Source organism: Apteryx rowi, unplaced genomic scaffold (genome assembly GCF_003343035.1).
Source record: "Apteryx rowi isolate R43461 unplaced genomic scaffold, aptRow1 scaffold_275, whole genome shotgun sequence".
Lineage (NCBI taxonomy): Eukaryota > Metazoa > Chordata > Aves > Apterygiformes > Apterygidae > Apteryx > Apteryx rowi.
Genome location: NW_020449141.1, coordinates 988935 through 1014075, shown reverse-complemented (window position 1 = coordinate 1014075; position 25141 = coordinate 988935). Strand labels below are relative to the sequence as shown.

General features: G+C 38.5%; 1 protein-coding gene across 1 annotated transcript in view; it reads right to left on the bottom strand.

Moving 5' to 3' along the window:
- Positions 1-1278: 1278 nt before the first annotated feature.
- The window catches only part of GLP2R (glucagon like peptide 2 receptor), a 47691-nt gene continuing 23828 nt past the window's right edge, over positions 1279-25141 (bottom strand). The window contains exons 8-13 of the mRNA XM_026068541.1: positions 22582-22642; positions 21057-21126; positions 17032-17120; positions 15456-15594; positions 5567-5608; positions 1279-1614 (exon numbers count right to left, since the gene is read on the bottom strand). Of these exons, the coding sequence (XP_025924326.1) occupies positions 1279-1614; positions 5567-5608; positions 15456-15594; positions 17032-17120; positions 21057-21126; positions 22582-22642 (737 nt within the window). The remainder of the gene's footprint in view (positions 1615-5566; positions 5609-15455; positions 15595-17031; positions 17121-21056; positions 21127-22581; positions 22643-25141) is intronic.

The following is a 25141-nucleotide window of genomic DNA, read 5'->3' as shown; positions in this document are numbered from 1 at the left end:
CTTTCTTCTATGGTAAGTCCCAACTTTTTTTTGTCTCTCTAGTCCGTGATCTCGTAGAAACCCTGGAAGTGGTCTGGCTTCTGGCTTCTGGCCCAGGGATGTGCTGCAGCTCCTCTTAYGAGCTCCTCTGGCTTCAATGTGCCTCCAGCAGACCTGGGACTCCACGAAGGACTGGAGGTGGATCCCAGGAAGGTACCTAACTGCATACCTTCTCCTCCCTAGGGGGAAAATAGCTGACTCTCTTAACACATTTGAATTGTTGAATATGTTGCTGTCTTCTAGACAGTTTGATATTTTATTTAGATCTGAAGAGTCTGTAATACTGTTGTAAAGATACATCGTGTGTGTGGTAATCCAGATTTAACAACTTCTGTACTTTAGTGATACAATAAATAATGCTATATTTTGGTGGTGAAAGTTGATGGTTTATCTACTTACAAACATGCCTTCTGAATGGATTTATGTGATGATTGTTTTCACCAGGCCTCCTGGTTCTGCTTATATGAAAACATTGATTTTTATAAACTGAAAGAGGTCAGAAGATTATACATATAATAGAGGGGAGAAAACATAGCTCACCAGGGACTGCTGCTCACAGAACTGAGAACTATTTTCTTTACCACTAGAAATATTTTAACATGCAACTAAAAAGTAAACTATTTTACTGAGAATTAATAAAATTCTTACAATTTTTGCATTTCTAGCAGTCAAATAAAAGGCACTTAAAGCCTTTTAATATCTTGAAAAATATCTCCAGAGGAACTCAGTCCTTTTTAAATTGGAGAAGACACTGTCAGCAGATAGCGTCTAGTGTTGCTAAAGGGATATGAAGAAGTAAATGGAGTGATGGAGTAAAATGTTATGTAAGCAACGCATGCATTCTCATAAAAGACCTTTAAAAGCTTCAGATATATTTTAAAATTAATCAACTATTCAAATTTTAGTAATATTTTATTTAAATATCCATCCGGTATGGATTAAATAGATTAAATTCTTAACACAATCTGACAAGAAATAGAAGTCTTTTAGTCTCATATCTTTATTTGTGAAATAAAGCTGCAAAATAGACAAATACACAACTTTACTATATGAATAGAATGGTGGACATGTGTGGACGAAGCTACTGGGAAAAAAATGTGTGTATCCAGAGTCCTATTCATGTCCAGATCACATCCTGCCTCACTGCGCACATGCTCTTCAGCATCAGCTATCTTCTAGACTKGTCAACACAAAGGATTCTTCAACTCAGCAAACCTCTCTCCTCTTGGCCATCACAGGTTAGGAACATTCACTTTCTTCAAAGACTTCCTCAGTTGTCTCTCCGCTAGTGACTTCTTCGCTGCTGTCTGATATGCTTGCTCGTGGACAAGATGGCAGAGCACAGCCTAACCCTGGGCAGATATCTTTCCCGTTCTTCACCAACACCTGCTGGACCTGCACACACCAGGGCTCAATTACTTTCTGGCACAAGGTGTTGCTGCCAAGGTGCTGGGTTTTTTGTTTCTGCGAACATTTCCTAAGATATTTGATGTTTTCTCCAAGAAAGCAGAGCTTACAGCCAAAGGGATCTGCCAGCAGGAAGCGGGACCATTGCTTTTTGAGTTCTGCTTTCACCTGTGAGAACAAAGAAACAGTCATTGTCATGGTCATTCAGCCAGCTCAGCTGACCACCCTTCAGTCTGTTTATCCAAATGCTGGTTATAAAATGAGTAGGATTGTGGAGGTGCTGAGCTTCCTGACCCTTGTGGTGCATGTCACAACTGCTGATGTCCTTGTAGCATAGAAAAAGAAGGCTGGTTTGCCAAGTCAGCCCTAGGAAGCTGGTCCCATAGTCCCCCGCTCTTCACTATAAGGTAGTAAAGTTGTTTGTAGCCCCTTAATCTCTGTAATTTTATATACTGAGATCATAATGTTGAGGTTTTGGAAGAGCTCAAGTTCTTCATGAACTTCAATGTTTATAGCCTGATGAAGTGAGGAGGAGGAAAGCCTAAGGGCTGGGGAAGTGAGGGCCATTCTGCTTTGCCTGTGTTATGCTTGGATATCTGGTTTGTTTTGTTAAAGCTTTTTATTTGGCAGCCTGCCTGAAATCTGCAGCACCGAGTAGCCTGCTAAGTGCCTGACCCCAGGGTCGGCACTGCAGACGGAGGGCAGGCTCCGGAGCCAGCACAGAGGAACAGGACGTGCCCTTGCTTTAAACAGGAGCAATATTCCCTTTGGCCTGAGAAAGCTCAGTGGAACAAGGAGCTAAAAGGCCAAAAGAGCAACTTTTAACTGCTGATGAGAGATACTAATAATTCTCTGTCGTTCATAAATGTTAGAGAATTGCTCCTGTACTGCAGGCAGTTGCCAGTTCCCTGTTTTATTTAAGTAGTTTAAAAATTGCCTTAGGTGTCTTTGTTAAATATTAGGAGCTTATGCCCTGCCTCTAATACGGAGCCCATCTCATTTGTTTCCCCGGTGTCTTTAAGGAGAAGAGGTCCAAATTCGTGTATTTGTTAGTGAAGTATTTCTGTACGTGTATACTSTGTATTTTGTCAACTGGTTGTGCCAGGGTGTCGAATACTACTGATATCCAGTCAGTGTCTGYTCATTGCAAGTAGTGAAGATCTGCACTGTGAATGTGCACAGACAGGGGCTAAACCTTGCTGCAGGGAACAGGGTGGCTTCTGTATGTAACAGAAGTTCTGTTTATTGGAAAACTAGTGAATTTACACAGCACATGCATTAAAGAATTATTATTATTATGTTTTTTCACTCGAGTTCTTAGATAGAGGAGAAGTGGGAAGCTATTGGGAAAAGAATTTCATAATGTAACTATAAATACAGGTATGCACTATCTATCTATCTGTCAGTCTATGTAACTATCTATCTTTGACTAACTTTAAAATAAATGTATGAGAGGGGTCTAAGTAGAGTTTGCCCTGGTAGTTTCTAGTTTCCAAGGGTGATTTTGCACTTCTCTAGTCTGTGATACAAATATTATGTTTAATTTCCAATATTTCAGTTTTGGTTTTTTTGAATTTCAATTTCAAATGCCAATTCTCAGTTGCTGTTAACACTGCTATATTCAAGTGTTTGCAGTGAAGTTTTCCATGCAGCTGGCTCTGTCTCAAGGAACACCTTTCCTTTTTTAAAGATGTTGAGCCAAAACTTCTGCAGTTTCTGAAAATGGGATCAGTCAAAAATTGGTAGTTTTGCACTTGTTCAAAAACCTGTTTGCAACATTTGTGTAAAGTCTGAAATTGCACAAGCTCATGTTTTAAGAATTTGATTGTTAAATCAAAGAATACATCTGTGCTGAGCATGCTTCCACCTGTCCCTCAATGGTCCGTTTAGCAACTGTACTCCATGCTCCGTGCTCCATGATTCTCATTAATTTGAACAGCTCTGATTTTTTTTTTTTTTAGGTCAGGCTGCATTCTCAGTTTTTGTAAGTACAAACAAGAATTCCATAACTGTTTCTAAGAATAATTTGAATAAAAATAGGTCTTATTTATAAATATTTTCCAAACAAGTTAATGAACACTTAATAAATACCTTCACTGGGTGAAGTATGACACTGAAATACTCAGGACCTGGCTAGGATTTCTATCTTCCAAATATGAAGGTAGAAATTACCTTTCATTGACCCCTTCTGCAATTTTTCCAAATGAATGGAAGAAAATCACTGATGTTACCTTTGATTTAATATTTCTTATATTTTATTTCTTTATTGTTCTCTGTCATGTATGCTTTCTGATCCCATTAAGTCTCCTTTATCTGCACATAGAAGATGTCTAACTGCAGTCACAGACTTGCCTGAAGAACAGCGTAAAAAGAGTTAAATTAGCTTCCAACAGGCAACGTCAGGTATTGGTACCTATCTTGAAGTGGCAGAAGGGTGATCAGCTGTATTAATCTACCCAGAAAAGATTCATAATTCTTCCTTTTGTGTCCTTAAGTACTGATTTTTTAGAGCTGCACCAGATTTTTTTTTCTGAACTGTCTCTGGAGATGAGAGAGTAGTCTAAATAACCTTAAGATGGACAGCTGCGTTGTCAACTGCATTGTCAGACACATAGTGCTATCTGAGGTACTTTGGGTTATCTCTCCTAGCCTTCAGATGTCAGTCTAGAAGAGTATCACAGACCTACTATTGCTGAAGGCAAAACAATTACTCTGAGGAAGTTACACCAAAGTAATTAAAACAACAATCCTACCTATAGAAGCAGTGGGTAGATCTAGATTGATGTACCACCCTCTGGAAGTGCCCTTTTCTTCCCACTGAGCATAAGGGGAGTATAGACAACAGGCTTTAACTTAGAAAACTATTAGATGTTCAACATTAAATGAGATGAATCTCACAAAACAAACTCATTTCTTCAGATGGGTCTGTGGCAGGTCAGTGCGATAATGCAGAGATTGCCTGCAGTTGTGACAGTGATGAAGGCTTATAGTGCACTGAGCTGTATTAACACAGCAGAGCCAGTAGATCAAGGGAAATCATTATTCTCCTTTACTCAGCAACTGTTAGACCACACCTGAATACTGCATCTAGTTTTGGGCCCCTAGCACAATAATTATTTTGATAAACTTGAGTAAGTTCAGTGGAGGTTACGGCTGGAGCACATGCCCTTTGAGGAGACGCTGAAAGAAGAGGGCTTGTTCAGCCTGGGGAAGACAAGGTTTCAGAAGGAGCTTAAAAGCAGCCGTCTATTACCTGCAAGGGGTAATGGAGTAGATGGAGCCAGGCTCTCTCCAGAGGTGTGTGGTAGAAACACAAGAGACAAGGGATCATAAATTAAAATATGGGAAGCTCTAACTGGATATATGGAAACCATGTTTCCTCATGAAAATGGTGAAGCATTGGAGCAGGGAACCAGAGAGGTGATGAAATCTCTGTTCTTGGACTGTGTCGAAATTCGGTCTTCACCGTACTTTGAGCAGAAGGTTGAGCTTCCTGAGGTCCCTTCCTTCCTGAACTATTCTTTGATTTCTCTGCTGTTGTTTCCTTGCATAACAGCCACGAACGATCTGCTTAAATACTGAGAAATTGAACCCCTGGTTGAACCTTGAGCCTTAGCAGGAAACAACCTCCAGCAAAGGAATCCCCTCACATCAAATTTTGGGATGCCCTGAGCAGTATATGCAGGAAATTAATTTTTCAAGTTGTTGCTTTCTAAGATATTAAAGTACCCCAAATTTGGCAGCTTCACAGGGACTTTAGAGGTAAGCAAAACAAAAGTTTATCCAGGCCAGGCATGAAGTCTGGGATTCCATCTGATAAAAAAGTGGTATTTAGGTGGCTGAGCATAAGCCTATATGGGTGTTTACACACCCTAGGATATCCAAGGCATCCACAATGCCATGCAGTAATTTGGGCTTCAGTGGAAATAATTTGCATTTGAATCCAGACCTGCAAGAGATGGGTCTTGCTGAGCTCTTTGTACAAAACAACAATTGCATCACTTTAAAAGAATGCAGGTATGCTCTCAAATAACCAGTGCTAGCTGGCATTTTCATCGTGTTTGGTGTCACTAATATATTTCACTAATCAACTAAAAACTTTTCTCATTGAGTCTCTTACCTCTCCGTTAGAAAAGCAATATAAAATTGCTACGAAAAAACCCTGCAAGAGAAAGAGAAGACAAGGAAGAATGTTAGCTCGTACAGGAAAAAGCCATTTCTGAAGTCTTAATTTAAAGATCACATTAATATTAAAACCATAAATATAAGAAAAGCATTACTTCCTTAATTTTCAAAGAGGAAACTAATTGCCTGTTTTCACTGGTTGCTGAAGTACCCATTAGCTTGTTTTTGTATGTTGTCTTAGCAAATGTGGGGCACATTTGCAGGTATTTTAGTGCAGATGCTGAAGAACAGAGACTATCCAACCYGCTTGATCTTTATTTTGCTACTACATAAATATTTTTTCAAACAACCTCTGTCGCACAGCAAATGTTGCTATTTCTAGGTCTGGTAAAACATCCAAAAATGCAGCTTGGGGTATGATATTAGTCATGGTTTTGTTTGAATTTTAGAATGCAACTACTCAAAGGAATATCATTTGGTAATTTTAAAAGAAGTTGATTTAATTTTTCACCTCTATAAAAGGTGTTCTGACCGTTTTGAAGTGTCATTTCTCTTTTAAAATTGATTTAAACAAACACAGGGTAAAAACAAAAAGGGCTTGAAAACCTAGAAATAAAACTTGTTTTAAACCAACACAAACATTACCCTTCCCATTTTTCTCCTTTCTGTGTTTGATCTCAAACCTAAACAGCTTAAATGGGTACATCTCAATCTAACAGACTGGCACAGATTCACAAATTTATTGCAATTGCTTCAGGAAATGCATTTCCTTCAGTATGTCTAAACACATCTAAGACACAGGGTCTGATGAAGAGAATAAATACTGTAGAATATCAATCTCAAAGCAATGTTCATATCACTGGGGAAAAAGGTGTCATAATCAGATGAAATAATGTTGACATCATTCAACTGTTTTCACAGTCACACTTTTCCAGAACTGTTCCTGTTTTTCTTAGACAAAGGATTAAAAAGGAATTCAGGTAGACAGCAGCTTCACTATTTTTCTATTATGTCTAGTGTTAACCTGCAGCATTTAGAACCTAGAGTTAGTTTTTTAGCAATTCTGAAAAAGTTGGAACCATTAATTCCTTAAGCAGAAGTGTAGTAAGCATGAAAAAGAACAGTTTCTTTGCCATACTACTGGAAATTGGGGCAGAAGAAATAGCAGTTACGTTTTTTTTATCATATTTCTTGCATCACCTAAGTTTTGGCAGCAAGATCTATGTGCTTTTAACATATCATTTACCAATGTACCCTTTAATTTATTCTCTTCATCTGAATTGTTTCGCAGAAACATGCAAGAAATATTACTAATTATTGTGGGCATTAGAGTTTATGTATTGTGATACGGGTATAAATTCTGGAGTAGTAGTTATAGGAAACTCCAAAACTATGGAGACAGTCTCTGATGGATAAATGTAAGTTCAGTGGTTTAAAAAACAGCCTGTACTCAAGTATTTTTTTTTAAAAGGTAGATGCCAGGAGAATACAAAGGATATCTTCAATTCAAGAAAATGATAGGTAAATCCATGGGGAAATTTATTCCGTGTGATGTTTGAAACTGATAATTTATTGTATTTAATGTAATATYGCATTTAATGTAATTTAATGCTTCTGTCACAACAGTTAGAAAAAATGTCAAGCAACTGACAAAGAAGGAGTCTGTTCTGATATTCAGCGATGATAAACACCAAAAAGTTGTGAGGTGACAATTCAAAGCAGACCTTCAAGTTAACACTTCACAGAGGTGTAATTATGGACTCTTAACTAAAACCAATCACAACTGAAAAAGACGTACTATTTCTAGCATTGCCATTAAAGAAAAAAAAAAATGTGTTGGTAGAAAAAGTTGTTAAAAACCCCACCAATTACAACTACAAACTAGAAGGTGAAGCTCTGAAATTGCAAGAGCGTTCAGTTGAAGTTGCTTGATCTCAGCTGGTATACAGACCCAGGAAAGAGTCAGGGTCAAAGACATCTTGTCCAAAACATATACTAGAACCAATCAGAACAGATACCTGAGTCTCAGTTTTGAACACATGAAAATAATAAAGAAAATTTGCTCTAAAGACAGGCCGTGTAGGGCCCACAAACCCATGRTGTGTAGGGCCCACCAACTTATGATATGGCTTTGAAGGAGAACTTTATATTGTCAACAGTACTTTTTTTAAGGATATTTTTTCCTTTATTTAGTCCTAAAGCATTCAAGCAAGTGATGCCAACTATCATGTATGAGTGATAACTCAGCAGACAAAAAAGTAAAAAACATTCTGGAATTTCATTAGATTGGTTAGGGGAGGGTAAACATGGAATGTTAAGTTATCAGACATTCATGAAACAGTCAAATACTTTAATTTAGAATAATAATTCAAAAAAGTTTAGAGTCATAACATCAAATGAGCAATGACTTGTCTGTTTATGTTGGAAAAGCACTTACTAATTTAAATTCTTATTTCCACTAAGCAAACACTTGTAAACACATCTCTCGTGTTCAGTATTCACCAGACTCTGTACAACAATCATATTATTGCCAAGTAATGAACCACGATTTGATTAATTATCCTACATTTTTACTACCTGCTAACACACTAATGTAACATAGTAACAGCTAAACATACTCATTTCAGTTCTTGCTATCTTGTTAGGGAATCTTCTGGATCAGATGTTTCTAAAATGTTCAGAAGGATGTTTTGGAAAGCAGAAGAGTCAGATTCTGATCCSTAAGTGGGTCTCCTGGGTTACGTGGCAGCAGCATCTTCACAGATCAGAGCACCATTTGCTTAAATACTACAGCAAGAAGTRCAAATGGGATTGCCAGTTTCTACATAACTCCTTCCATGAAGAACTGAGGTATACAAGGAAGATCTATATAAAAGAGCAATGCAGAAGGCAGTCTCCCATTCTGAAGCTGCCTCTCTCCTCTAAGAAAATAATTACTGGGAAAAGACAGGACTGCTGTGAGACTAGTGAGACCAGTGGGTGAAAAATTTAATAGCATCCTACAGCTATTTAAAGGTCAGCTACAAAATGATGGCACCAACTCTCCATGGCAGTGCTAAGGGACAATAGCCACAAGCTGCAGCCTGGGAAGGGCTTACCGGATATCAGAAAAAGCTTTTTCATCTGGAGCRTAGTGCAGAACYATAACAGGTCATGCAAAGAGGTCGTAGACTCACCATTCTCAGAGGTTTTCAAGACTCAGGTAGACAAAGTAATGCCTGACCTGATCTAGTGGTAGGTACAGTCCTGTTTGAGTGGGATGTGGTAGAGACTTCTAGAGGTCCCTCCCTACCAATGGCTTTATGATTCTGTGAAACTCTACTACTTTCATAGAGGAAGAAGAAGAAAAAAGCAGATTCTGAATCTCCAGTTTCTGGCAGAGAACAGACCACGAAAACCCTGTTTATCTGAAATTGCCCACAAGTTAAACTGAATAAGGAAACAGACAGATCAGTCCCCAAGAGCATTTGCAGGCCCCTGGAACCAGTGCAGTTTGATYGAAAGCTGTTGATACATTGGTTACAACTATTTTGTATTTTTTTGTTCAGGTCAGGGAAATAAGGTGGCTTATCAGGTTTGGACTGAAAGTGATATTCTCATAAGCAAGTTTCTATTTAGTTTATGAGCATTTAGTGCTTTTATAGCATAATAATATTTTAGCAAAAATATGATCTCTAATAATTATAACCCCCCTAGATGAGGTCACCCATAGGTACTCACTGTCCTGGGTTCAGACATAGCCTGGGAACACTATGTGGTTTTCTAGCTGCAGTCTTAAGGTCCACATAATTTGCCTTGTGAGCTGCAGGACTCCGCAGTTCAAACACTGAAATTAGTGCAAACTTTCTCAGCATCTAGCTTTTGTCTGCATGGTCCCCGAGCTCTCTCAAAGTTGACCTTCCTCTTCCTCTTCTTGGGATTTCATGGCAAAGAACAAAGAACATTCTGGTTCTGCTGAGAGATTTCAGACTGGCCTATGCTTGATTCACAAGAAAAGCATGAAAGGGGTAAAACATGGTGGAAAATAATGGAAGTCCACACTGAAATCCTGTGGCAAAAACTTTAGGTCAATCTGTTTGCAGGGCTCCAGGCCTCTCTTTTCTGCTGCAAAGACACAAAAAGTGTCTTAAGCAGCCTCAAGTCTATCATCTGGTTCATTACACTGTTAATCTCATCTAGGAGAAATGTGAGATCTTCTGTGTGAASAGCTTTGATTGTTCTGCTTTCTTCTGATAGACTTACTTTACTTCAGTTATTGACGGTCCTTAAAGACAAGGCACTCCTTCTACCTGACACAAAAGGTAGGAGGAAGAACACCTGGAAATAGTGTATAATCATAAAAACATAGAGAAACATCATAAACTCAAACTCACTTTTACAAGTTTCTACAAATAAAGCTAATAAAATACTTTCTAAAATACTCTAAAAACTTATATTCTCAATGGAGTATCTAGACAATGAGCCGATTCTCTTTTGGATGGTGTCATTAATAAGTAACACTGAGACTTTTCATAAACCTCAAAGGCATGAGATAGCTTATTCAGTTCAGCTTAATGTGGCCATTCAGAAACGACAAAAATAAATTCTCACCCCCCCCAAAATCACATCATCAAACTTTTCTTGTTTCCCCTGTCTTCCCAATTTTATTCACATTTAGTTGTAGGAGTCYTCTGAAAGAGTTGATGTGCTTCACTGAAAAAAAATCTAAGACACTGATGGCAAGAAGAAGACTCTCTGGAAGTTACGCTTTTTTTCCATTTGTTTAGAAACAACTCTTGAGAGGCCCTGCTCCAGCTGTAAGACACATCTCAGCATCTCTAGGAACTCATCCAAGTGCCATGAGACCCTTTTTATGCAGAACTACTTCCACATCTGCAGATTGTTCTCTCCTTAGGTAGAGAGAGTCCTTGAAAATCTTGTTCTCCACTATTTCTTCCATGTTCTGAGCATTAGCTCTGAATTTTGCCTCACAGGCACCACAAGCAGAAGCAGAAACCGAACTACTTGATTCTGCTCAGTCACAGGAGTGGTGACAGTCACTACAAGAAATGTAGATGCTCACTGGGTTAGGAGGGCATTGTGAATACTAGAATACTACTAGCACCTATATGTTGAATGTAGGTTTGTAAAACCATTTGTGAATTTAATCTACTACTGCTGTGAGAGCAGAACGTGCAAGTGACAGGCAGAAGCACTGTGAAATCACAGCAGAAGGTGGCAAATTTGGTTGATTATTCATGGTTGCTGTTCATTTTATATACGGTTTTCTTTAATGCTTCCTCACATTTAACAACTTTGCAGTGTATGGAACTTCATACTTTAAGATCTTTCTGCTATGACCATGAGTTTCAAGGCATACATTTTTAAAATGATCACAGCATCAGGGAAAAAGATGGATTAGAAATTCAGAAGAAACGTTCATTAGCATAGTATCCTATAGGAAAGGATAGATGCTTGTTTAGGCCTTATCATTGTCCTTCAGGTCTATTGAGAATGGCAACATGACAAAATTCTCATTAAATAACTGTTTCTAATTCACCATAAATCAGCATTTTTTTTCCTGTGGCTATTAGTCCACATATGTGAGTAAGCCAAGATGATTAGATTATTCCTCTTTCTAAAGCAAAGAAGCATAATAGCTAAATAGGAATTGGTGTTCAGAATTTAATTTTGTGCTCCTTGAAAACATTTGAGTTAAAACCTCCAGATGAGATCCCAGAGGTAATTGTTTTTCCTTAACAAAACAATTCAACTGTTTTAAAACTACTGAGAAGATTTACAGACTAAACAAATGTAATTGGGTCCAGTTTATATGAGTTTTTGCTAATCCCTTGACAAATAATGCTGTAGTTAAAAAAAGAGAATCTGCAATAAACATTGTCTAAGATCTCTGAGTATTTTGAAAATAAGTTTTGCTTCTGAAGCTTGCTATGTAGCAGAAATCGTGCAAGTTCCTCTAAATGGAATGAAGTTTGTGCTTTCTACCAGGCATGAGCAAGATATCTTCTGTATCAGATTTCTTTGCGCAAGTCTGTAAATAAAATTTTCATTTAAAATGATTTAGTGCTTTAGATGCTTAGAAATAACATCTAGTCACTGCAACCTTTCCAAGTAAGGAAATGTCTAACTGAGGAACACACACTTCACCACCATATCAGCAGTCCCCCTTAGATTGATGGTTCCACATGAAATCCCTTCTGCCTGACTGGGCAGACGCACTTTTTCCCCTCATGCTGTAGTGTAAATTTTTGATTACAGACTCAGCAACAATGGCAAATATCCAGCACTGATGCATATGCACAGGTTAAACACAAAGACCTCTGTGAATTGTGGGAAAAATGCAATAATGCTTTGGTGACCTCATGTCTCAGACTGTAGAAGAGGGTAGATGAACATTAAAGTACTGAGTTAGTGAGTGGCAAGGACTTCTGATGACCAGAGAAAGAGCTGGCACCTCATTAAAGAATGGAGACCTCAAGATTTCTGTCCTGTATCACTAAGAAGGGTAAGGCAGGAAGATAAGGCAAAACCAGAATGCTGCATGTATCATCTTTCATGGGTAAAGGACAAGTTTGCTAAGTAGTTCAATGGGAGTACTATATGAAAAAAATCMTTACTTGAGAACTCTGTATAATACAGTTTTAAGGCTGACAGCAGTGCCTCATAACTGCAAAATGTCCAGCATGTTCATTCCTCAACCTTTGAAAACTGGGGAATAAATAGCTAAAGTGAAATATATGTATAGGTGTGAATAAGAGATTATTGAAGAACCATTGTTCACAGTTTCAGCCATAGCTAGTGAGCTGGGAGTGGAATTTGGACTATTTTCCATTGACCACCATGATAGAGCATGGCTCCTTCACATCTTCATTTTTGCAGCTCAAGATAAGTGGGTGCAGAGCTGCCAGAACTACACTCTCATTCCTTCACAACTTCAGACCTCTCTTTCCTAAGGATTCCTGAGGAAATAGATAGGGTGACTGAGGGGGAATCAAATGTACGAACATCTTTAAAATACTCTGCTGACTGCATAGATGAGAAGCATCTTTTCCTTCTACAGGTGCTAGTTCATCTATGTGGTCCACTCATGTGAGTGCTCTGACAATTTTTCCCTTAGCTCTAGAAGTTTGTTCATGAAGTATAGTGCCTTTTGAGTGTGCATATCAGAGGCCACGCTGTCACTTTACAGCTATTTTGAGTTAATGCACCCTTTAGAGAAGTGGACCCCACACTTTGGATGAGCACTCATATTCTCATATTTTTGATTTTTTTTTTTTAATTTTTAGTAAGACAGTTTGATGCACAGGCATCTCAGTATTGCACAGATGAACCTCACTTTTTATTCTTTTACCTGAGGAAATTGTTGGTACTTCCTGAACTGCCTAGTTCTCTCAGGAGACAGCAAAAAAACCTGTTTCTTTGCTCAGGAGAGTTAAATCACTACCTAATTTACCTTTTGTGCCTCTGAAAAAACTGGCTATATATATATGGCTAACTGCATTAAAAAGACATGCTAATAAGGTCTTAGTTAATGATTATGAATGGCATGCCATGAGGACTTGGACTTTACAGAGTTTACTTTTACAGTTAACTTGTAACCAAGACTCAAGAGTTCTCCTGTTATTCAAGCTGAAATGCTTGTCAGGAGGAAAAACAGCTCCTTGTAGAGATATGTGAGAAGATAAGAGACACAGGTTTATAGATGTTGATCTTGCCAGACTTAAATCTCAGGATTCATGAGAGAGATGCTCTATATTATACCAAAAGTCCTTTAATCAGTAGGAACATGGCAAATGTAAGCATTTACAGATTAGGAACCGTATTCAGAGGGGAATTAAATGCTGTGACCCAAGGTTGAAGACTCAGGCCTTCACAAGTGCAATTTTGTGTCAACTGTTAAGTTAAGTGCCAAACTTCTGTGTATACTGAATGGGTTGGAGGAGAGGGAGTTAGGCACCTAGACTGGAACTCGCAACAGCCCAATAACTGGAAACTGGGATGCAAGGCCAGGCAAGAAAAAAATGACGAAGCAGACAATGTGACTGAAATTGTTTCTTGCATGGACTTATCTTAAGTATTTAGGTATAGTTGAGGGATCAGTGTATTTTTCTTCAAATTAAGGAGAAGTTGGCTGTTGTGGTGTTACCCATCTTTTGCCCAATAACCTAGCAGTACCAGACATACCTAGTGTCTCACCACAGGCTCAGCCACATCCTAGAATAGTAACCCAGCTACCAGCCTCTCTGGGTGGAGGTATATCTGTGCTCTCTTGAATAAAGGCAGGTTAATATCCAGTACTGCCATGAACTCAAGTCTCACAGGGTCATGGGTGATTGAATCATGATGATTAATACAAGTGCTGAGACATTCTACTTCTTGTTTCTTGGATTGCTTTCATTCTCTTTTTCTTTTTTAAATCTATAATTAATTAATGTAAATAGTATTAACACCCAGTGGCAGGTGTTGAGGCTTCAAACCATTCCTTTCCCAGCCAGGTGCTAAGTCAAAGGTTCAGGTTCTCTTTTATCCCCCTTCCTCTTAATACATTTCACATTTTTGGTTTCTGGGTTACACAGATTTCTTTGGGCAGGTGGAAACTGTGCTGCATAAGTGCTGTTGGGGCACTTTTCTGGAGCAGGTTGAGCCATCCTCTCAGAAGAGAGCGCTAATCAGGGAGCTCAGTGTGAAAAGAGGACCTTTTTACTGGTACCTGTTCAGTGAATCCATGACGGGCTTCTCTGTTTCTCTTCTGATACCTTAAGTGCTTTGTTGTATTTACAATCAAACATGCAAAAAGACTAGATACCAAAAAAGATACAGAATCCCCAGATGAAGGTTCTCTAAAGGCTAGCTCAGATGATGCATATGAACTATGGAGAGGACTGAAGTATGTAGGTACTGATGTTTTGACACAAAAATTCTCCAAACTCTAAGTTTTTCTTTAGGCTTTCACAGAAGTGCCTTTGTCATGACTGCTGAGCAACAGAGGACCTAGGTGACTTGTGGGCCCCAACAGGGTTCACATGCTAGATGCGTTTTCAACGCTCTTGCCTGAGGGCCTCAGTCCTGTAGGTGCACTCAGAGTKTGTCCTCTAGATTGGAACCACATAAAACCCTGCAGCCATTTTTGCTTCCCCTCCAAACACTTCTCATAGCAAGTTGTTCTCTCACTATTCAGATCTGTGTCTCCTCTCATCAGACTACCCCAAATACCATGTAGTCTACATTTAACTCTCTTTGGAATAGTTCTAAAAGTAAGGACTGTATCCCATTATCAACATGTTCACAATTTACTGCCCCAACTACACAAGCAGGAGTGAGGCTGTTCCTTGTACATCCTGGTACAAAGAGTCTCTCAATTTCTTTTTTGTACAGTGGCACAACTACAAGTTCACTGCGGTGTATGTGACATATGCTGGATGTGTAATATGCACTGAAAAAAGACGAATCCAGAACCAAAACTCTCCTCACTGTGATGGCAAAGTCAACTGACCATCAATATCTTTTGCTGCTGAAAGTCATCTTAAAATTCTGTTCAGTGTCTTTTAGAAAAAATCTTATGTGAGATGCTATTTAAAATAGACCTGTTCAATCTTGTTTTCAGAACTGTCACCCGTTATCAAAGAACATGGGGTATACTGTCTCTGAAAATGTCAGATTCCTTTTTTTGGTCTTTGGTACTGCTTGTTTTGAATACTTGATTTGTTAATTTTTTATCCTGTTATTGCAATAGTATATTTAAAAACATTATGGGCTGGAGCATAATATTAAACAAGAACAGTGTATATCTGTGGCATGTACACACTGTGTGGTATGTATAGGAAAAGCAACAAATATATGTGGATATCTGATCCTTAAAGAAATATATTCAATATGGTACTCACTTGAAATGAGCTCATTGTCAGTTGAATGAAAAGTCTTATATGTCTTGAAAGACCTTCCACCTGTTCATCAGTGATGAAGGTAAATACAAATTCATGGATCCCCAACAATGGAATCAGCACAAGCGTAGATCTTGCCAATCTTAAAAATAAAATGATTGATTATAGTATTTCTCAACATCCTTAGTGCAATACGGAAAATTTGGCCACATGGAAATGATTCCAGAAATATTTCCTCAAGACTGCCTGTGGAATGATTCGACTTAGCATTTTGAAGACAAAATCCCAGATTTGAATTTCAGAATACACTATCAGAAAAGTGTACAGAGGGAATCTTGGCTTTAGGTTTAGAAAAGAAAGCTGGAGATAAGAAATTGGTCACAGAAGCCAGTATTATCAAAATTTTGCTGCTAGGTAACAGCATAAATATTTATATAGCTAAATATGAGTGTTTTGTTACCAGGGTTCTCAGACCTTTCTATTCCTTTTGAAAACTGGAGAACCTCTATGTGGCTGCACAAAAAGTTTCTATGATTCTGTTGGAAATTTTCTAGCTTTTAAAAATGCAACCAGAATAATTTTAATGGAAGGGAACCTTCTTTAACAAGGAACATGTTTGCAAGAATGAAAGAAGAGGTATCAAAAGAGAGTGAGTTCTGAGAAAGACTTGCAACATGAAGAATTTTTGCTTGAATCTTTGAAAGTTTAGCAAAGTTTTAAGCAGTATAAAATAGAATATAATGCAAAACATCAGGCAATGTTAAATACAGGTACTGCTGCATGTGATTATCACCACAACAATCTTTCTGCAGTGATCTTGAGAATATAGCTGAGATCTTTAGGGCTTTGGATTTTGGAGGAAAATGGAAATAGGCTCCCTGCTCATATAATGAAGTTAATACTGTAACATCCATTCCCCACCTCCCCCTCCCACCACCCAGCCTGCCCTTGCTGCTTACACACAGTGGGAAAAYGTTTGTACAGAAGCCAACCCTAGCTGTTCTCCAAAGACGTGATGGTCCTTTGAAACTCTGTCCAAGAGAGTCATACTAGGGACTTGCAAGAGTGCAGGTTAAGGATAATGGTATGATCTGCATTTACAAGAAGGACAGGGACACTCTTCAGTCAAGACTCTCTGTGTCTATGAGAAAAAGGTAGCTCAGCTATGCTAATGCCATCCAGGAATGTCCCAGAGATCTCCTGGACCTCCCTTTCTTTTGAAGGCACTTTGTCACACTCAAAGAAAACTGGAGCAGTGACCCCACTGCTACAGCAGTAGAAGCCGTTTGTGTACAGCGAGGATTCCTGAGAGCAGGGATCTTCCTGCATTGCAGACTGCTTGAGAAAATGCCCACAATAGTCAGGACACAGGCAATGATCTGTCTTTTCCACTCAGGTATGAAAATACAGTTTATGGAGCCTGCTTCCCCAGATGGCTTTCGTATGTCCTACTCTGAACATGTTATATTTTGTCCCTTTGTTCGTGGCATGTAAATATATAATCTGCAGGGCATGTGAGGAACTTTTCGAACCTTTGAAAGTAAAAAGGGCTAGGACTTCTTTGTTATTTATTACATACCTGTATTTGTAATCATGAAAGCTCATTTGCTGGGCTTTTAGTTTGGAAATCAGCAACTTGAGAATTTTTACGAAGATGGCAAAATTAACCTTGAAAGAAAATACATRTTGGTTATTTACAAGAAATACTATAACACTATTTATATAGATTTTATAGAAATATAAAAGTGATATTAACTACTTGTAAAACCAAAAGCCCTATTAAAAAAAAAACATTAAGATTGCAAAGTTAGGAAACTCATCATTGTCTTAAGCCCCGTGTCTGTAAATGTTATGATACATTATCTTCCATTACATGTTTACATTTTAACACAGAATTGTTCTTCATTTGGGAGGCGCACACTTATTCAGAGCTATTTTTTTTGTCTTCATTTGATGTGTAGATATTACTGCTCAAAATCTAGTTCTTGTTCTGTGTAAAGAATCACACACTTTTCAGGTACATTTTTATGCTGTTGTCCACAAAGGTGCATAGCTGAATCTTTAAAGCATCACAGGGAAATAAGGGGATAGTATTTCCTTAAAAAAAAAAGGAAGCTTAAGCATAAATAGGTGAAAGTCCGAAGTGTAAAATCTGACCAATTCAAGGTGCTTTCATTTGATTTTTTTCAGAGTATTTAGCATAATTATGTCATAGAATCAAAGCATCATACTTGTTACTTTAGCTGCAGCTGCAAGTGCTCAGCATTTTCCTTTGGGCTGTCTGGACATTCAGAAAGCAAAAACCTGAAGTTAGTAGCCAGTTGTGATATTTTGCTTAATAACTTGCCTAGCATTGCATATGACTTGGGGACAGTGACAGAAGTGCCAAGAAGTTTTCTGAGGCAGCATTAAACTGCTTTAAGCCCAGGACCATCCTTTTTCTTCATGAAGTCCCCTCTTGTAGGTCACACATCTCTCATTAAGGCACGTGTCTGCAGACAGTGCTTTCTTGTGCTACTCTGTAGCRACAGTTTATCCTGTGGGCAGTTCTTTTGACAAGTTAGAGAAGGTAAAGCTATGCACGTGCACAAGGGGGCTGAGTTACGTTTAAATGGACAACTTTACTTCTGGCTTTTTCTAAATTTCAGAACTCGAATTCTCCTTTTAGTATAATTTTTGTGTTTGCAAATACAAAGTATTCATCGTAACCAACACTGGAAGGTTTTCCAAAAGTAGAGCTAGGGAGCATTTTCCATCCAAACTCATTTTTGCCAGAAAATTGGGTTTATTCTAAAGATAGTTTTCCACAATGAATGTTTGCTTTCCACAGAAAATATTGATACTTCATCGAAAATGCCTGCCATATACTTGAAATATACTTGATGTTTCAAGGAAATGTCAGAATTTTCACTAGAACATGGAAGCAACGTCAAGAAAAAGGAAATATGAGTTTTATATTTCTGATGTTTCACACTAACAAGGTTAGGAAGTTTTTGACCCTGTGCATCAATTTATGCCCCACAAGGATAGGTTCCTGCTGCAATAGTTGGCTGTCATACTCCATGCACAACTGTCATTAGGCAGTGACAATACACAGCTTGACAGTGGATTTTACATAAGTTTGCCAAGATGTATTCAAGAATAGGGTCTTGAGAGGATCTGATAATAACCGTGCTGGTTATTACACTCTCTGGCTCTGGGCTTCTAACTCATTTCTCCCCACCATGTAGTGCTCTTGCCTCCGTTCTGTTTCTGTCCCTCCTTCTCCAATTCATCTTGCTGAGCATCCTCTTCGTTCCTCTTCCTCACCATTCTTTGCTCCTTTCTCTTCCCCATTTCTGGTCACATTTGACATCCTATTCTCCTGCAATCTGATTTTATCCTTGCTGCTTTTGATTTCAGCTCTCCCTGTTTCCTTCCCTGCCTCTTCCATACTGTCAGTGGTGGAGTGATGCTGATGTTGAACAAGTCACAGAAGGAATCTCCCAGTGTTCAGCTCCACTGCTGGGCTAATGTACACTGGCAAAAGGAGTGGCAATCAGATGAGGAGCAATCACAGACAGGAAGTCCTGAACCAAGTCCTGTTGCTGTTAGGCAATGCCTCAATGAAATTCTCAGGATTTAAATTGTTAAAAAAATCATATTTTCAGCTCAGGTTTTGCAAAGTTCTGAGAAACTATATAGTATTTTTAAGAGATAACCTTAAGACTAGTAACTGCAGCAATACTAGAGTGGCCAAATATTGTAAATTAGCATGTTGTAAGTATGCAAGTACTGTCCGTTGGCTCAGACTATGCTCAATAACAGAAGATGAAGGAAAGCATAGGAACAGATAGCTAGAGTGATCTTGTTTCTGGCTCAGTTTGCAGACTATTGAGCAGGGATTTGCAATTGGCCCGTTAAATTTGTTAGTCACTAATGGGTTTATGTCATCTGCTTTGGAACCCCCTTACAGTTCTGGAACCTAAAACATCATGTGGCAACGGGATCCACAGTTCAGTTATATGTTGTATATGAAAAGTGCCTCTTTCTCCTTGTTTTGCTGTAGATCGCATCACTTTATATTGTAAGTGGATAATTTTAAAACATTAATTTCTCAAATCAGTTGTAATACTATAGTTTCTCATACAGTCTTGCCCCTCAGCTATCTCTTTTTCAAAGAGAAGAATCCTGGTCTACTTGTCCTTTCCTCATATGAACAAGTTGCTATTCTCATCACTCATTCTTGTATCTTTTCCTTTTCTGCTACATATATATATCCATCTAGAAATGGCCAACCAAAACTACAGAAACCATGCAATATGAAGATGCATCAAATATTCACTCAGGTATATACTAACTTTTCTATACTTAGATCCTAATAATTTATAACATTTTGTTTTCTTTTTGATCCCTACTCAGCTTCTTTTGCACTCAAGGAGCATAACTCCTTTAACTACTGTTGATTAGGGATCTTGTCAAAAACTCTTTGAAAATCAAAGCTGGATGTTTCTGCTCACATACTACTTTAAAGCCCTTGAGAAGATTTGTGAATTACAGTTTCTGTGACAGGTCATTCAGCTGCACTGAAAGTGAGAAAGTCATAGGAGATTTGTTCACTTTTGGACTCTCCAGAAAGACAACCATGTGTTAAGTGTTCCACCTGGAGAAGAGCCTTTGCTCCTTTGTCCTTCAAGTTCCTGTGCTCTGCATCAGCAACCTGGCAATCCTGTCGTACTTCTCTATCCAGAAGTGAGCCTGACTAAACTGCTACTCCCAAGCAAGGTAGTTTCCTTTGGGCACAGCTTCTGCCAGTTTGTGACCAGTAGTCTTTGGTCATCTGAAAAACATGATTCTGGATTGCCTGGCTAGAAGCGAAGAACACTTATCACAAGTACTGCTTATCATCAGTACCATTTTTCTATCTCTGTGGTCCATGATCATAAGTATTGTCTCAAACACTAGAATATCGTATATGGCTAAAGTTTGATCTGCGCTTGGAGTCCCRCCAAAAACACTGTCTGTAATTCTGGAACAACTTAAATGTTATCAGGCGAAGGACTGAGTTGATTATGGCTGCATAGGTTGGCCTCAATGGTTGTAACATATGTTACGTATGTTTACACCAGGGCTGACTGGTTTTTAAGACCTGGATTTTTGTTTTCTTTTGGTGCCTGTTTGGATGAGTGATTTCTCCCCACCACCATCAGTACTTCTGGTCTTACTTCCCTGCATCCTTATTATCATAAGAACTCCCTCTGTGGAGAATTTGGGAACTTTCTACTGGTGCACACTGGATTATAGCACTCTCCCCAAGCAACCTGCTCATTGAAGAAAATGAGGTTAAAAATATCTTAAGCAAAAGATTCTGTGCTGATATACATAGATTTATGCAGAATTCACTGCACATACAAGCATCAGTATTTTGAGAGACTGACACTGAAATCTTTGTTACTTGGAGATAGGCAGAAAGGAAGCTATGTTCATCCACAAGAAATCTCATTTACAGTCTTTTCTGTCTCAGCTCCTCTAGTCTGAGAACTGCATTATACTTCAAGAAAGGGTGCCAACAGAGAGGCAGTCGCACTTATGTAAGCTATTGGGAACAGAAAATTTAATTCTTACTGTAATGGAAAACAACATTGGTCCTCGGATGATCCACCAGATTCCCATGTGTTCATTTGTTCCCCAACACCTGAAGAATAATTTAAGAAATGGTTACATTATGTTCATATATATAAATTATAAAGCTTAAATTAAATATATATTTATTTCAAAAGGAACTTGACAAAGTTTTTAACTTTTCTTAGTTGGCATTCAGGAGAAATGCCAACTTCCTAAAATTAGGAAGAGAGTCTTGCCAGTAACTGTAATTGTACTTTTTCTTAAGATCTTTTATTATGTATTCAAAGTCATGGGAGAGGTTGTCCTAGACTGCAAACTTCAGAACCATCTAGCAAACTTATGTCTTTGGATCCACACCACTGTACATTTGTACCCAAATGTAATTGGGTAAGCTGTGAATTGTGACCATTGTTCTTGACTGGCTAAATAGTATCTATACTGTCTCCTTGAAGCTATCTCCTTTTCTCCGACTCCAACTTTCTAATTTGTCCCATGCACTTAGCCTGAAACCCTGTGGGACTATGGTTTGTCATTTACAGTATGTCTGTATAACATCTAACTGTATGGGACCATAATTGTGATCCTGATGTGTCAACATAAATCTAAATAACTGTGTTGTTATTCCCAACAAAACTCACTGGTAACCATGAATAAAATATGGAAATAAAACAAAGAAATTATATGTAAAATAGGTAGTCTATGTGACACCATTAATAACACCATCATTGAAGACCAGCAGAATGGAAGACTGATGCTTACTAGTGTAAGTTATTTTACTGGTTCATTCACTGAATACTGAATGCATTCAGTTTTTGTCATTATTCTTCACAATTAATGTTTTTTCCAAAATGACAGTCCATGCCAACTGAGCTCAAAACATAGATTGTCTCCAAGCGCTAGTCTCCTTTTCTTGCTCACAAGATTTTCTCAGTGAAGATGTTTGTGCTGACACTTTTGCTTTGTATAAGTGAACAATGAATATGGTGATTTATATCTGAGTCCTATCACAAGAAAATTAATAGAGCCCTTATTTTCTTGTTAGGACAAAAGAGACACAATATGGTTATTAATTTGAATGTTCAGGTTGTTTGCCACTGCAGAAGAGTGCTTCTTTCATAGATTCTCTTTCACAGATTCTGCATCATACCTGCAAGTCCTGTGTGGTTGTCTCTGTTGTGCATGCACATCTAAAATTGTACTAGGTGCCTATGTCCAGGCTTGTAAATAACTCTTCACTTTCTGCAGGACCATGCAAAGATAAATAGCTTTCATTTGAGGAATTGTGAATGTTATTTCTGCTTCCTTATTTTATGCATAGATAAACCTGTGAATTCCTGGAAGTAGTTTAATGTGAAAGGACTAAAATAAACCTAGAATGTATTCCAAGTATTAATGGATGCTGTATAATCTTAATATAATCCAGTGATCAATTTTTGTGTTGGTTATTGTAGAGGGTTCCTAGGAAAAAAAAAAAACAACAAACCAAAACACAGTATTCTAAGACAATTTTTGTTTTGTAACCTACCCTGTATTCTCTAGCTTTGATCTGGTTATTCCCCAAGGGCCCACAAACAAAATAGGAACAACTGAAAAAAAGAGGAGTCAATTAGAGCCAAGCTTGCAGAATGGTTCATACAAATTACAGATACGTTACAGCAATCTGTGGTGCAAAGACATACATTTTTCAGTTTGATATCTAGATGTTGTACAAAAATCAGCCTTGTCCTGTCTTTAACTTTTTGCAGCTCAAAATGAATCACATAGTACAGATGCATTTCTCATTTTCAGGCATGAAAAACTTCACTAGTAATATGTATATACACGCACATACACTGCTGACCAGACTAAGTCTTGTAAGTTCCTGACATTGAGAATTCAAAATAGTTGGTGCTAGAGCCCTCACAGACTACCTAAGGCACTGGTCATTAACATTTTTGATTTGTCAAGCACTACGCAATTTTCAGTGGCGGAGCGGAGCTCTGTCTAGCTAATTAAAACAACTGACAGAAGGCTTGTTTTCCTGACTTACCCTTCCTGGACCCCTTTAAGATAATCCCTGGCCCCTAGCCCCTTATTGCTGCCCCCTCTTGTGCAGATTGAAAAAATATTGAATTAAAGGATTACTAYGCTGTTCTAGTGGCCTACAAATGTGCAAACACAAGCTTCAAGCACAAGCTCAAGGCAATACAGGCTACTAAAGGCAGGTGTTCAATCTGATTCCCAATCCAGTAATACAGAGATAAGTCTCTAGAGGATGTAGCAGAAAGGGAAGGAGATGTGGGTCCCTGGGGTCAGAACGAGGTCCATTTCAGAATACTAGGACACTAGGAAAGGTCATGGAGAGACCTGGTATGCAGCAGTGTGGGGAAAGCGCAGGAAGCAAAATACTCTCAGGTGATAGACCTCTGAGTGGGGGAAGTGGGCAAAGAGATAAAAAGAGTCTCACTTGGGTGGGCGATAGCTTTGGTGCAACAAATGGGTCTGAGAGGACACTCAGGGCAGTGTCATGGACCACTTGCAAAAGGAGAGAAGCACATGCAGGGCTGTATGAGGTTGTACAGTTGGAAAGGATGATGCCAGGGAGGGTGAGGTGATGTTATCAAGTGCAGTTCCCAGCCAGTAGCTGAGGAAGTGCATGAATCTTAGTAGATGTATACATGGTTTGCTCCTCCTGGCTCAGCAGCAGCATCGAGACTGCATATGTTTGTAAGGTGAGAAGTGCCATATCTCCCATTTAGTCATAATTCTAATAAATATAAATGAGAAACTAGTTGAATTAGTGGGAAGATACCATTAGGAAATCACAGAACATACATGTATGAAAGCAATGAAGGGGGACCTACAGGGTTATGATGATTAATTTTTATACTATTATAGTAGTTAGGAGCTCTCTTAACAGACTGGTCCCATTGCAGTTTGACAAAGGAATGAAATGATAGTCCCTGCTCCAGACAGCTGGTGATCAAAGGCAACAAATGGATTCAGAGGGGTGGGAAGAATGAGGAAGCAATGAGACAATACTAATCAGCATAAGACAGTGATCTTGTTGTGCCAGCAGCCTGCATGCTATCACAGGAGATATTAAAAGAGCTGTGTGGGAGGACGTAGAGAAATCAAATTGTGGATGATCAGAAAGAGCCTCCAAAATGCCAAGCACAGCAAAGGAGAAAGTCCAGAGGTTTGACAATGGACAGTGAAGAGCGGTGGTATGATTTGACAGAAACTTTTAAGAGGTGAGAAAAGAGGGGAATGGGTATGAAAGTGAAGGCAAGTAGTTAATGTCTGATGAGAAAGAAGCAGAAGAGCAAAAGGAGGGATGGAAAAAATGGGATAACATGGTCAAAACGGCAATCCTGAAAAATAATCCTCACAGCAACATTCTGCATGGATGCAAGTAAGGCAAGAAAAAAAGCTGTTTTAGGAAATAAGACAAAGTTGCAATGAGACTACATCCAGAGATGCATGGAAGGAGTAAGAGAATATGCCATTTCTCTTGGGCACTGAAATAGTTCACTCTTTGAAGGTACTCATCTTCTTCCTTTGGTTCTAGATAGAGTCTAGATTTTAGTTACATAACTTTAATTTTGTAACTGTCAGATAAAATGAACCCTCCCCTTCATTTTGTAGAATAGACTAAAGATTTAAGCACTACCTGAGTATAACAACCCACAGTCTGAGATGTAAATACCACTCAGAGGCTGGATATGAATACCTATGTACTCCCTGGAAACATAAGGAAGCCAGTCTGGGATACTTGGGACTCATCATGACTTTGACTGCACAGAGAAGAAGGGGAAATGAACTTTTTTAATGTTCTTTTTTAATCAAGATCCTTTACTGCAAGGAACTGGACTTGTTCTGGAAAGAAGATATCTGAGACCAATTATTTGACAATTCTGACAGACAAATTTCTATCCATGTACCAAAATGCAATATTTGAATGTTTCAGTTTCTGCTCTGCTTCTGTCCTATGAACTATGAAAAATACAAGTTATCCATAATGATGTCTCAATATGTGCCTAGGCTTAGTCACCAAATCTGAGCTGCAATGTGCTAGAGTGTATCTCCATATTCATCTCAGCTCA